Source organism: Podarcis raffonei, chromosome 8 (genome assembly GCF_027172205.1).
Source record: "Podarcis raffonei isolate rPodRaf1 chromosome 8, rPodRaf1.pri, whole genome shotgun sequence".
In the NCBI taxonomy this organism is placed as follows: domain Eukaryota; kingdom Metazoa; phylum Chordata; class Lepidosauria; order Squamata; family Lacertidae; genus Podarcis; species Podarcis raffonei.
In genome coordinates, this window is record NC_070609.1 from 34,070,038 (window position 1) to 34,082,613 (window position 12,576).

The 12,576-nt window shown below is 47.3% G+C and overlaps 2 protein-coding genes across 3 annotated transcripts in view; both read right to left on the reverse strand.

Annotated features, from left to right (window-relative positions):
• Window positions 1–6,722, reverse strand: part of STK40 (serine/threonine kinase 40) — a 28,439-nt gene extending 21,717 nt beyond the window's left edge. Inside the window, exon 1 of one of the 2 annotated variants that reach the window (XM_053399133.1) lies at window positions 6,596–6,722. In XM_053399133.1, coding sequence (XP_053255108.1) covers window positions 6,596–6,716 — 121 coding nt within the window. In that variant the 5' untranslated portion in view covers window positions 6,717–6,722. Of the gene's footprint in view, window positions 1–6,093; window positions 6,209–6,595 lie in introns of those variants that run through there. The other variant, XM_053399134.1, reaches the window with a different exon arrangement.
• Window positions 6,723–10,618: 3,896 nt separating this feature from the next.
• Window positions 10,619–11,387, reverse strand: LSM10 (LSM10, U7 small nuclear RNA associated). Its single transcript, XM_053399138.1, has one exon. The coding sequence runs from the start codon at window positions 11,332–11,334 to the stop codon at window positions 10,963–10,965; it is 372 nt and encodes a 123-aa protein (XP_053255113.1). The 5' UTR covers window positions 11,335–11,387; the 3' UTR covers window positions 10,619–10,962.
• Between the last annotated feature and the right edge of the window lie 1,189 nt (window positions 11,388–12,576).

The following is a 12,576-nucleotide window of genomic DNA, read 5'->3' on the forward strand; positions in this document are numbered from 1 at the left end:
CACCTAAAGATATGTAACCATGGTGTGCCAGGTGAGCCTCCCTGGGGAGAGCATTCCACAAACGGAGCCAACACAGAAAAGTCTTGTTCTTATGTTGCCACCCTCTGGACCCCGTGTGGAGCTAATGCACTGAAACAGAAGTACATGAGCATCTTGCTCAGTATCTGCACCTGCAATCTGCACACGCTATGCTTGCCATGTCCGTAGAGGAGATCCATAGCTCAAGGCCAGAGTCCATTCCATGCTTTGCATGTAATTTTTTTAAAAAAATAATATTTATTACTTTTATAGATTACAAAAAGGGAAAAGAAAAAAAGAAAAGAAGACAAAGGAGAAAAAGCAAAAGAGGAAAAAAACACAATACAATACAGTATATAGACAATGCAAAACGCAACCTAAACCCAAAACTAAACACATTAAACTAAACTAAACAACCCACTCCCTAACCTTAACCCTAAATAAAACAAAACAAAAACAATTTAAAAACATACATCATCCCTTTTCCGTACTCTATCTTTCATTCCCTTGTTTCCTCGACCTCCTCTCACCTCCCTTTTTGTGTTCCACTTCTATTAATTGTTTCAGCAAATCCTTTCCATCTTTCTCCATTTTCTATCATATTGTAAATAACATATTTTTAACCTTATTTTCCATTAAAACTAAAATACTTATATATGCTTAACTCCTTACAACATTTCTGCTAAGCCCATAAAAAATCATTCCACCATTTTTCTATCACTCATTAGTTTTATCATATGTCTATATATAAACTTTAAATTTTCCCATCTTCTTCCACCAGCTCCTCTCCCTGGTTTCGGATTCTGCCAGTCCTTTCAGTCAACTCCATAAAGTCCATCAACCTGGTGATCTTATGTCCGAGGCTCTTAACTCTTTTCCAAGTCCCTTCTGCAGGTCTTCTTCATTTTCTTTAATGCTAAAGAGCAAATCTCGGGGAAACTCCAACCTATCAATACTTTTCTTCCTTCTGGACAGGTCAGCCAAATTTCCATAGTTGAAGCTAAAGTCCATAAAGTATTTCAGGGCATATTTCAAAATTCCTCCAAATCCAAAGGCCCCCAAAACTTCAATCTCCTCCAAGCCCAAGTCCATATCCCAGAAGTCAGTTAATCCCTGCATAGAGGGATCTTTCCAACTTTCCTTCTTCAGTCCAAGCCGGGATCCAATCCTCAAAGTCTGACTTTTCCTAGATTCAATCATAAAAGGCCTCAACTTATAGTCCTCAATTTGCTTCTGTAAAACCACGGATCCCGCTTGTATTACTTTATGTTCAACAACAGCAGCTTTCTCCTTCTCCTCCTTCTCCTCCACCATTTGTCCTGCCAAAATGGATTCCTGTACCAAGTCCTGTATTATTTCTGTGTTGGTGTTCACTTTTTGACTCAAATTAGTCACTTTCTGTTCCAAGTTATCAACTTTAAAAGTCATGTCATCCATCTTCCAAATTATCAACTTTAAAAGTCATGTCATCCATCTTCTTGTGAAGCTGTCCCAGTGAACAGCTTATCTTACATAAAACAGTCACGATGGCCTCTCCTGTCAACATTTTTAAATGGTCCAAGGTCAATCTCTGGTTCTCAGAATCCTTATCTACAGCTGGAAATCCCCCAGTTACACTCCTGTAACAGTTTCAAAAGCTCCCTCTAGAGGGAAACAGTCTCCACTTGTATCAGTTCTTTCAGGCACAACTCAAGCATTAAAGATAGTTTCAATTTTCAGTTACTTTTCCTCCTTTTTAAACGCAGATGAGGACAATGGAAACAGTATCTTACTCTTATTTAGCTAGCTGTCAAATCCGTTCTGTCAATGCTCTCTCTCCAAACGTCATCTGGCAGCCCGTTCCCAGGTTCAGAGCAGTGGTAATTTGATTTTTCACTCTCTCCTGCAGGCTCACTAGGTCCAAAATTTCCCCCCTCTTCTCCTGCTTCCAAGGGGGGTTTTGTATTTTAAACCGATGGAAATTTAATCCTTTGCCAAAAGCTTTCAAAGACTAGCTTGTAATGTCTTTGCTTCAGTCTATTTACAAAAGTGGAAGGCGGACTTCCTGTTTATGACCTTCCCGCTTCAGTGCCAAATTGAGGTATTTAAAAATCCAATTTTCCGTTCTACTCACGAGTAGTTGTTTAAAATCCAATTGTCCACAGGAAAAAGTCAGCGCTCTCCGGCAACAGCAATGCGGCTTCACTCCGTGAAAGAAGCAGTCGATTCAAAGCACCGCGCCACTCACCCCACGTCGCTCCGGATCCCCAAAACAGGGTTTCCCCGCGAGTAGGGGAGGCGCAAAAGGTGCCAGCCGAATCCCAGGTTCACAAGCTTCTCCCGCTTGTGATTTCAATGGGTCTCCACCTTCGCCGTGGCGGTCAGACCCTGTTTTTCACGGAGCAAGTTCCTCCCGAACGGAGGAGCTCCGCCATTGCTGGAGGCGCCAACCCGGAAGTCCATGCTTTGCATGTAAGTCCCAGGTCCAATCTTTAGTTAGCACCTTCGATTAGAAGGCTAGGAAGGGAAGAAACCATAGAGCTGCATGCTAGACGGAACAGCAAACATGGTGCCCTCCAGATATTGTGGGACTATAACCCCCATCATACTGGACTACTGGCTGTGCTAGCTGGGGCCGATACGAGCTTGAGCCCAACACCATCTGGAGGTCTCCACATTCCTTGCCATCAGAATAGACAGTAGTAGGCTTGATGAGCCAGCATAAAGCAGCTTCATCTATCCAAACAGATCAGAAGACCAACAACCATTGGCAAAAACACTGCATTTATTTGGAAAATGATACCCATGACAAATGTGAACCAGCCTTGGAAAAATATCTTGCTATATGGATTTAGAGATCAAACCCGAATATATGTGCATGTGTGCAAACGCACACTTTGACTCTGTTACTTTGGGCTCTGATTGATTGTATTTTACAGAGGCTTGCCTGGTGCCATCACTACATATCTTCCTGTGCCAGGCAAAAGAATTTCCTTTTTATCCAGGCCTTTGGCTTCTAATTATCTGTGGCTTTTTTGCACGGAAGGAGCGTTTTAATGTAGAGATTTTTCTTTGCTGGTTTTAACCTGTGTTTTTGTTTAAAATGTTCTAAGTCGTTTTGAGTTGCTGCGGCAAAAAAGAAAGCAACTAATAAATTTAATAAACAATAATGCTTCTACAGTATTGCTTTTTACTTCTGGGGTGTAGCGCTGCAATCAGAGCTAGAATCATGTTTAAAAGGAAGACCAGAATGCTCAGAATGCCAAATAGACCCCACAAAAGCACACCAGGTTAAGTGCTATGCAGCTTGCCCGTGAACTAACACATAACCAGAAGCAAACCACAGGATGTATTTACATGGCCTTCCTTTCATTTTCTCACTCTCATTCATGCACATGAAGACACAGGAAGCCAGGTTTTTCATCTCTGACAGCTAAGATTTTAACTCTATACCTGACTAACTCCCCCGTAAAGACCTCAAGCACAAGGTATCAGGTGTATTCATTATGCCCATAAATCAGCTCCTCTCACTGCCCGCCCCCCAGCTTCCCATCAGAGCATATCCAAGTGTCATAGAAGCTATCAGAAATCAAAGAGAGGGTTTTTTTTTAAAAAAAAAAGTTGTCAAGATTTGCAAGCTACGCAGATTCTGTGTAAGGTGACTGGAATGCCAATGATTTCTATGGATCACCATCATGGGTATCATTACCTGACTTTCCTACGAGGCTATAGCTGGGGCTGCAAGCCAGCAGACACAACTGTGCTACTACCTGCAGAGAGGACTGTAAAATGAAGCCTAGTCTCTCAACCTTTCTCTCCACCTGAAGTGGTGGACTGCACCTTACTATAAAACCACACCTCAAGTTGCAGCATTATCAACGTGACAAGAAAAAGGAAGAACTGAGCAGAGAAGCAGCCCAGAGAAACTTCAGGTTGAAAAGGGAAGAGTGTGGTCCACACATGAAAGGAGAGCAAGCTCTGAACTCTGGGCCTGTTTTATAAGGCAAGCTTGCCAAAATCACACAATGGAATCAGAGGCAAACTATGCCTACAGAGGAGAAAGGCTTACTCTATTTGTGCTCAATATGTATATTTGCAATTAAAAACAAATGTTACGAGGAGAGAGAGAGAGAGAGAGAGAGAGAGAGAGAGAGAGAGAAGGGCTTAGATCAGAAGACCTAAGAAGACACATAGTTCTCCAGATGCTGAAGACCTGTAAAACAGCTACACAGTGACCCTCTCAGGCTGGAAAGCTTTTTCAATTCCTAGGTCAAAGATATCTCAAGTTCTGGGACACGAGCATCAAATTGCCATATATATTTTTTTCCAAATCTTATTCGAGTAGCTGCTAGTAGAATTTCTATAGCTTTCTCTCATTAAGGAAACTTGCTTCCATAGACTTCTGGAGACAGAGCAGAGGCGAGGGTTACACCCCTGCTCCAGCTACTGGTGATACCAGAGTCAGAGGACTGGGAAACCTTTGTCCCACCTCAACATTTTAGCCAGCAGCAGACCTGTGAACTTCCCCCACAGCTGTCAAGTGGAGCCACAGCAGAAAGCAAGGAGCTGTTAAGGTGCAAAAGTGCTGCACAATCTTTTTCTGCATCATGGAACACAAGTGCCATCATTCTCATTTGAGAGGAGCAAGTATAGTGGCTAAGAGCCAGAAATGTGGAAGCTCCCTCTCCCCCCCATATCTCATCTTCTACAATGGCCACTGTCAATCTTTTTTTCCTTCAGACTCAGCTCCCACATTAGCCACATTGAGATAGTAGCTGTAGCTAATCATGTTTAGATAATGGTGGTGAAGTGCTTCAAAAAATCTACAGTGCTGTAGCCTTGCTTACTAATAAGCAGAGATAATGGTTTGCCATGGCAGAGCTGGGCATAGCCAGGTTCCCACCACATCCAACGATAGTGGTCCCTGAACACTGACCACATTGAGTGGGGCCGATGGGAGCTGTAATCCAATAGCATCCAGAAGGTACCACAAAGACTATCTTGATCTGTAGGACCACACTTTCTCAGAGGGCAAAAAGCAAATTCTTGTGATATAACTTTTATACATAAAATGAGTTGCCTGTTACTTGCAGGGTGAAGGCTGAGCCCTCATATTTGTCTTAGCTCTGCAAAGGAGCCCACCTGTCATTCCCGAACAAGGACTGTTTTCATCCCCACTTCATCCCCCTGAAAAAGTGCTCTTCTGACTGCATGTGGGCTCCCAGCCTCTCTTAGGCCAAGAGTCCTTCCTCTCACCTTCCTTCCTGCCCAGCACTCAGCACCACCACGGGGAAACCCTCATGGGTTGCAGCATTTCCTTGATATATCATCCAAATCCAGAGAAATGAGCAAAGCCAAGCACAGATCTCTTGAGCAGGAAGGGATGCCAGTGTGGGGAATTATGGCATGCTGCAGCAGCCCTGAAAGGGACCAGGTAGAGGAGCTGAAGCAGCGGACATGCCGGAAACAAAGCAACTGGCCGGTGGGGGGTACTGGTGGGTGGGGGGAAGATGGAAGTAGGCGTGGTCACGGAAGGGAGAGGAAGGAGTCTCAGCTGGGGGCAGGCAGGGAAAGAGAGAAAAGAGGGATTGAACGTCGGCCCCCCCCCATATTTTTCTGATTGCAACAGCATTAAATGGACATGAGACCAAAGTGGCCAGCAGGGTGTGTATGAAGAGAAATGCAAGAGAACAAGATGAAAGGATCAAAGTAGAGGGGCAACATCAGGGAGCAGGGGGCCGATTTCTGAAAGGAAGGAGTAGGCCAGACTGCAGACGAGGGCAAACCTGAGGGTGAGAAGCAGCCATGGCCAAAGCAACTGTGTCCTCGCTCTGCAAGGAACAGAGGGGGAGTCTTCAACCGTTTCTTTTCGTGGGGGGGAGACTCTATGCCGGTGATGAACGACTGATTTCCGCAACGGAGGTGTTCAGGGGGTTGTCTCCACAAACCCGTATCCCAGTGAGAGGCCGGAGATGGGGAAGGAGGGGCGTGGTGGCTTACGACCAAAAAGCTCGCAAAGGGGCACGTTGGTCCCCGCTCCCCGATTCCCCGTCCCTCTCTCCACCGCCCCAAACATCGTATGCCAGGTCTACTAACCCCCTCGGCTCCGCGCCGCCTGCAGTCCTACGTGCCCTAAGAAGCCTTCTTGGGAAGGCCACCCCGTGGAGCTCAGCGAGGCTTACTCCCAAGAAAGCCAGTGCACCAGCTGCAACGGGAGTCCAAGGAGTACGTAGAGGGCTGGGCAGCCGCGGCTGGCCCTTGAACGACGGGCGGGAAGGAGGACGGCGAGCGCTCCTGTACAGGACGCTGATTTGCCAGCCAGACCCTCTGTCAGGAGACTCCATTCCATTCCCTGCTGGGCTGCCGCGGCTGAGCCATTCATGAAAGCCAAAGCTGCTGCCAGGAGGAGGAGGAGAGGCGGTGGGAAGGGCTCCTGCTCAGGACACCAGCTGGTCAGCCGGCCAGCCATGCCCTCTGCCAGGAGACTCCATTCCAGCCCTACCTACCCTTCTCCGCCCCCGCCCCGGGAAAGAGAAGGTTTCGCGCGCACCGCGGCGGGGGTAGGTGGGCGGGCAGGGGGCGGCCTGCCCCTTCTTACCCATCGCCGCCGCCTCCGGGCCCGGCCCCGCCGGCCACCGTCCGCTTCTCGCCTGTCCCAGCCAACTCGGGCTCTTCGACTCCGCCACCTGACAACGGACGTGACGCGAGGCTGCCGTCATCGCCAACGCCGGCCACGCCCCCGCAGGCTGCCGCCGCCGCCGCCATCTTCTTCCCCGGAGCCTCGGCCTGTGTCAAAGATGGCGCCGACAGAAGCAAGGCCGGGCGGAAGAGAGGAAGGGGGGAAGTAGGCGGGGAGTGCCGGTGCAGGATTGGTGAACTCGAGAGTCCCCCACCCCTCCCTTCGGTGCGAAATCAGCCCTGCCCCTCACCTACTCGAGGGCGAATGAAAGACTTGCGCAGGGTATGATTGTCAGGCTCCGACTGACGTCATTTTAAATACCATAGGTAGACTATATTAATCTTTCTGTATTATTTCTCTTTCGGAGCAACGTGTTTAAATATAATTAATTATTAAAAAAGCAAAACACATGAGAAACCTGGCCTGGCCGTTTCCACCAGATCTGCTCCTGGAACTGGCCTAGGGGGAAAGGGGGCTTTATTATTTATTTATTTATTTTTATAACTCCTATCTTTCCCACCTTTTCCTCTAAGACGCTCAAGGCGGCGCACATGTTTCATGGCCGAGTAGGGATTTGAACCCTGGTCTCCCTGATCCTAGTCTGGTACAACACCCTGGTAGATCAGGATTCACATCCCTACTTAACCATGAAGCTTATTGTGTGACCTTGAGCAAAGCACTACCTCTCGGCCTCACCTACCTCACAGGGTTGTTGTGGGGATTAAATGAGGAGACCCATGTCTGTACACCACCTTCAGCTCCTTGGAGAAAAAAAGGTGGGCTATAAATGCAGTAAAAAAATATATTGATCGGGCCTTCCCATGCTCCTTATTTGACAGCCTCAAATTGCCCTATCTCTTAACTAGAGTTTTTTTGTTTTTTTTTTGAGTGAAATGCAAGTAACCCAGAGCAACCCTCAGCCACTTTTGTAACTGGTGAGTCATGCTTGGGTGGTGGGGGCAGGAGGGAGAAGGACAAACAGCAGCTCGCTTTCTCTCTCTCAGTTGAGCACTTGCATCATGCAGGCATGACTCACTCTATGGGAGCCTCAACTGCCACTTGTGCAAACAACAGACTCCAGGGAGGTAACAAAAGAGTGTTAGCCTTCCTTAGTACTGCTGGCATTAGGGGAAGTGGGGCTGCAGTCACCAAACCTGACTTGAGCACTCTGCCAGATTTGGAGACTCTTTCTGCAAACAGCTCTGTGTTCTGGGTGTGCAACTCCCTCCTGCTATCATTGGCAGGGGTGCTCAGCACTGTTTGGAAATAAAACCAGGCTCTTCCCACGCTTTGTCTAGTGCCAACTGAAGTGGATAGAAACCACTTTTTCTAGCAGTTGTTGCAGCAGCCAAGAATCCTGAATTATGAGCCAGTGGTGGTGTGCTGGTTAGCTTTGGACTAGGACCTGAGAAACCAGGGTTCGAATCCCCACTCAGCCATGAAGCTCACTGGGTGACCTTGGGCCAGTCACTTACTCTCAATCTAACCTACCTCACAGGGTTGTTGTGGGGATTAAATGAGGAAAGGGAGAATCATGTAAACACTTTGAGTTCCATAGAGGAAAAGGTGCAATATAAATGCAATAAAAACAAATGCCACGTGTGCAGTCTGAGTAGAGACCCACAAAATACATGTAGCTGCAAGCAAAAAGTTGGGAGATGGTTCAGCATGTCCAAACTAGTTAGCATAGCAAATATGGAGCACACAGAATTCCATGGCCCTCATTGGCTCCATAATGTGATGTGGCCAAGATGCCACTTTTTTGTTACCAGACAGACACACCAACATGTGCCAGGCAGCCTCTGCACAGCCTTTGATTCACTTTGTAAACTTGTACCTGCTCCATCAGGTGAAGGGGATGTGTTAACATTTCCTGCAGTACAGATGAGTCACGTGCATGCGATGGGGTGAAAGGGTAGCTGCGGGGCCCACATTGCTGCAATATTCAGCAAACATTAAGATGGATCCACACAAACATTAACTCTTTTGGGCTGTAGATTTTGGGAAGAAAAGCAAAGCTGGTGCAGACAGGCAGGCTGTCTGCTGTGTCCTCAGTGGCCCTGGAAAGCTCTGAATCATCAGCCCAAAGGCATTTAAGTCCAGCTCCTCTCCTGTGCCAGTTACCCCTCAACATGTGCTAGGCAAGTCAGCAGACTTGGCAGGAAGAGCAGCTTTCAATGCCTGCTGGAGGAAGGAGGGGATGCTGCTCTTTCATCTGCCTAGAGAGTAGCTGAACTAAATGGTGCAAAATAACAGGTGGCCTGTTGCCAACACAGTACCTATTTTGTGGGGAAGATGGTGAAGCTGCAGAACTGCAAGTGTTCCTGGATGACACTGGTTATCAGGATCCAGGTTTAGGCCTGGTTTCGGGAATGAATTGGCCTTGGTCACCTTGATGGATGACCTGTAATGGGAGAAATATGGCGATACATGGCCGTGTTACAATTGCTTGGTATCTCGGCAGCTTTAGATAGCATTGGCCAGGGTAACCTACTGGATCACCTGAGTGGGATGGGTAATGAAGACACTATATTAGTGGTTCCACTCATACTTGCTTGGTTGTGTCCAGACAGTAACACTGGGTGGGGGACTGCTCTTTGACATTGTTCTGGCATTGATATACAAAGCCCTGAGCAACTTAGGCCTAACATACCTGAACTGTTATATTCCAGCTTGACCACTGAAATCCAGAGGGATGATGTTATTTGTCCCCCCATGTTACAGACCGACATTTAGAAACTAGACATTTAGCACCACTGGTCACATAGCCTCTGATGTACCTGCTTACTCTGCGCCTTGGAACCTGACTTCTGTACCAAACTGACTTATGCATTAAAACCTTTGGAAGAAATGGTGTTGAGAGTTCTAGTTCCTCATCCAGCTGAGAGCCAGGACAATCCCCAAGCATTGCTTATCCATGGTGCAAACCATTCTCTCATAACAAAAGAGCCATAGTTAGCAGCAACCTGCCTCATAGTACCTGTTGCCCACTTTGGAGTGGGGCTGCCAGTTCAACTAAGTAATGCCCATGGGTGAAACGCAAGGGGGAACTGAGCAACAGTTATGGGATGTTAGTAAGGTTGCAGCTGCCCTCCTCCATTATTTTCAGAAGAGAAGGCATTACAGTCTACACATGTGCTTCTGGCACAAAGAGACGATGCCCAGCAGCTGTATTATGAACTGAATGCACTCTGTCAGATGCAACTTCAGATCAAACAAGAGGATGAGTGAGAGAAGGGCTCAATGACAGGTTTATGCTTTGCAATCCTTAGGCATCTCCTACTGGAAAGATGTAATGCAGCAGAACTAAGAAAGCTCTCTCTGCCCATGGCTTTGGAAAAACACCACCATTAGTCAGCACTGGGCTAAATCAGACTCCTACAACTCCCATTAGTCCCACCCAGCATGAGCAATAGCCAGGGATGATGTGAAGTGTAGTCTAGCCTCTGGAGGGCACCAGGGTGGAAAAGGCTAGGCAAGATTGACCAAGTTCCTGATACTACTACTACATGTTCCTATTGCATTATTGAGGTTCTAGAGCCAGCGTGGTGTAGCAATTAGTGTTGGGCTAAGACCTGGGGGACCAGGGTGCAAATCCTCACTTAGCCATGACATTGGGCCAGTCACTTATTTAGCCTAACCTACCTCACAGGGCTGTTGTGGGGATGAAATGGGGGAAGAGAACTGTATATGCCACCTTGTGCTCCTTGGAGGAAAGGTGAGATATAAATGTAAGTAAGTAAGTAAGTAAGTAAGTAAGTAAGTAAGTAAAGAGTCAAACTCTGTACAAGGACTGAGTGCTCTCTCATTTGTAATTTAACCTTGGCTCAGCTGCTACTTTTCTCAGCCTGCAAATCCTTGTTAAAGAGGGATGATACGAGGATTTTCAATGTACAAAAAGCTGCTGGTTGGTCTGGTGAGAAACAGTTTGTAAAAGGAAAGTGGATCTTAAAATTTTGTAAACAATTTATTTGGAAAAAAGAGGCTGAAGAGGGTGAAGCGAGTATTAGTCCACAGAAAGCAAGACTCCTATTTGTTGCTAAGGTCAGTTGTATTCGAACTTATTCTTACAAAGAGACCTAATGCCCACTCTTCCCCTTTCTATAGAAAAGTTTGGTGAACTCGAACTCAGGAAGTGCAGCCAGGTAAGGCAACTAGAAAAATCAGGGAGGGTTGTCTACAGGTCACTTCTAATCTCAGTCCAGAAAAATGTGCTTCTTCATCAGAAGTACAAGCAATGTCAGGCTGAGTTTGGGGCACATGGCAAATCCAGGGCACTAGCCTGCTCATTTGTAGCTCTGCTTAAGGAACTCCTTCCTGCCCCTGTCTCGGCCACCAAAAGTGCGAACTCTGTGAATGAGCTGCAGCTGTTTCTCAATGGTGGTCGTGATGTCCATGTCGTCAGGGATGTGGACGTAGCGGACGTTCCTTCCCGTTACAAACAGATCATCCAGCCAGGTGGAATGGCCACACCGGTCAGTGAACGTCGCCTCGGCCAGGCGGATGTTCATGAAGGCGTCAACATTGGTGATGCGGCCCACAGCCATGCTCTCGTCCCGCAGCTCCACAGTGGTGACGTGTCCGTGGAGGCCCTGCAGCAGGATGACAAGGCTGTTCTCCGAGATGGTGCGCTCCTTCACGGAGTGGCTGATCTCCATGGCTTGGCACCACCTGATGGCAGGAACAGAAATAGGAGGAAGACGAGAGTTCAGTGAGTTAGCCCCATTGATCGCTTTCTCGTGCTATATAGAGAACAGGTCTGTGCTTGTTCTGTGCCAACCACGGAATTCAGCTCATGATTTTAAAATCACAGTTCTTGTTCGTTTTGCTTGGAGAGTACACAGGTGAAACCTCAAAACCCAAACTGAGGCTCTGCAGGATCTCTAAAGCCACCTAAGCAAGCTTCAGTACAGAACTCTGTGTGCTGGTTGGCCTCTCCTTAGCAGCCAGGCAGTAAGAATCAAAAGGGGCTGAGCCCATGATCTATCATCTGCCCCAAAGAGTCTGCACATGCCCAGAGGCCAACTGCTCAGCAACCAAACATTCTCACTTGGAAGGAGCAGCAGTAAAATAGTGAGAAAGCTGAATTTCTTCTCTTTCCCATAATGTATCTATGTATACTGTGTGTGCTTCAGTGTAAGTTGCTGCAAGACCTGTTTGGTGACAAGCAACTAGTAAGTTTAGTGCATAAATGAAAATAAATAAATGGCAGACCTGGTGCCAGGGCCACTGAGAGAGGAACACTGTTATACTGGGTCCAGACTCTTGAGCTTTCTTTCTGTGTGTTTTTTAAATTGAATTTAACACTTGTTGAAGGAAAGTGTGGAAGCAAAATGTGTGGGCATTTGAAGCAATTGCTATTTGAAGCAATTGCTTTGTGATATGAGCCTATTCCTGCCTATCTGTTTTTAGCCAATGAGTACAGTCACAGCTGTGACCCATAAGTGCTGTGGGCAAATACATACACAGAGAAGAACTCTCAAACTTGGAAGCCTTTAAGAAAAAGGATTGGGCAAATCCACAGAGAAGGCTGTTGATGCTTCTTAGCCATGATGGAGGCCAGGCTCTGCCTCCACAGCCTGAGGCAGAAGTGTTTCTTAACGCCAGCTGCTGGAAACAGCAGGAGGGTGTGTGTGCTGCTATTGCCCTCCGGTCCTGCTCTGGGGTTTTCCCATTGGGGGTATCTGTTTGGCCACTGTGAGATGAGGACACTGGGCTAGATTGGCCCCCTGTGTCTCAATCTAGCTGCAGCCGGGCTGTTCTGATGTTCTTCTGTAAAACAACTTCCAAGTGGCCAAAAGAGTCCCTCTCACCAAGGAGGTGGCCTTCTAGTGGGGAAGAGGGCCCGATCCACTCATGGGGCCTGCTGGGCCGCAGGAAATCATGTGGGCGCAGAAAGC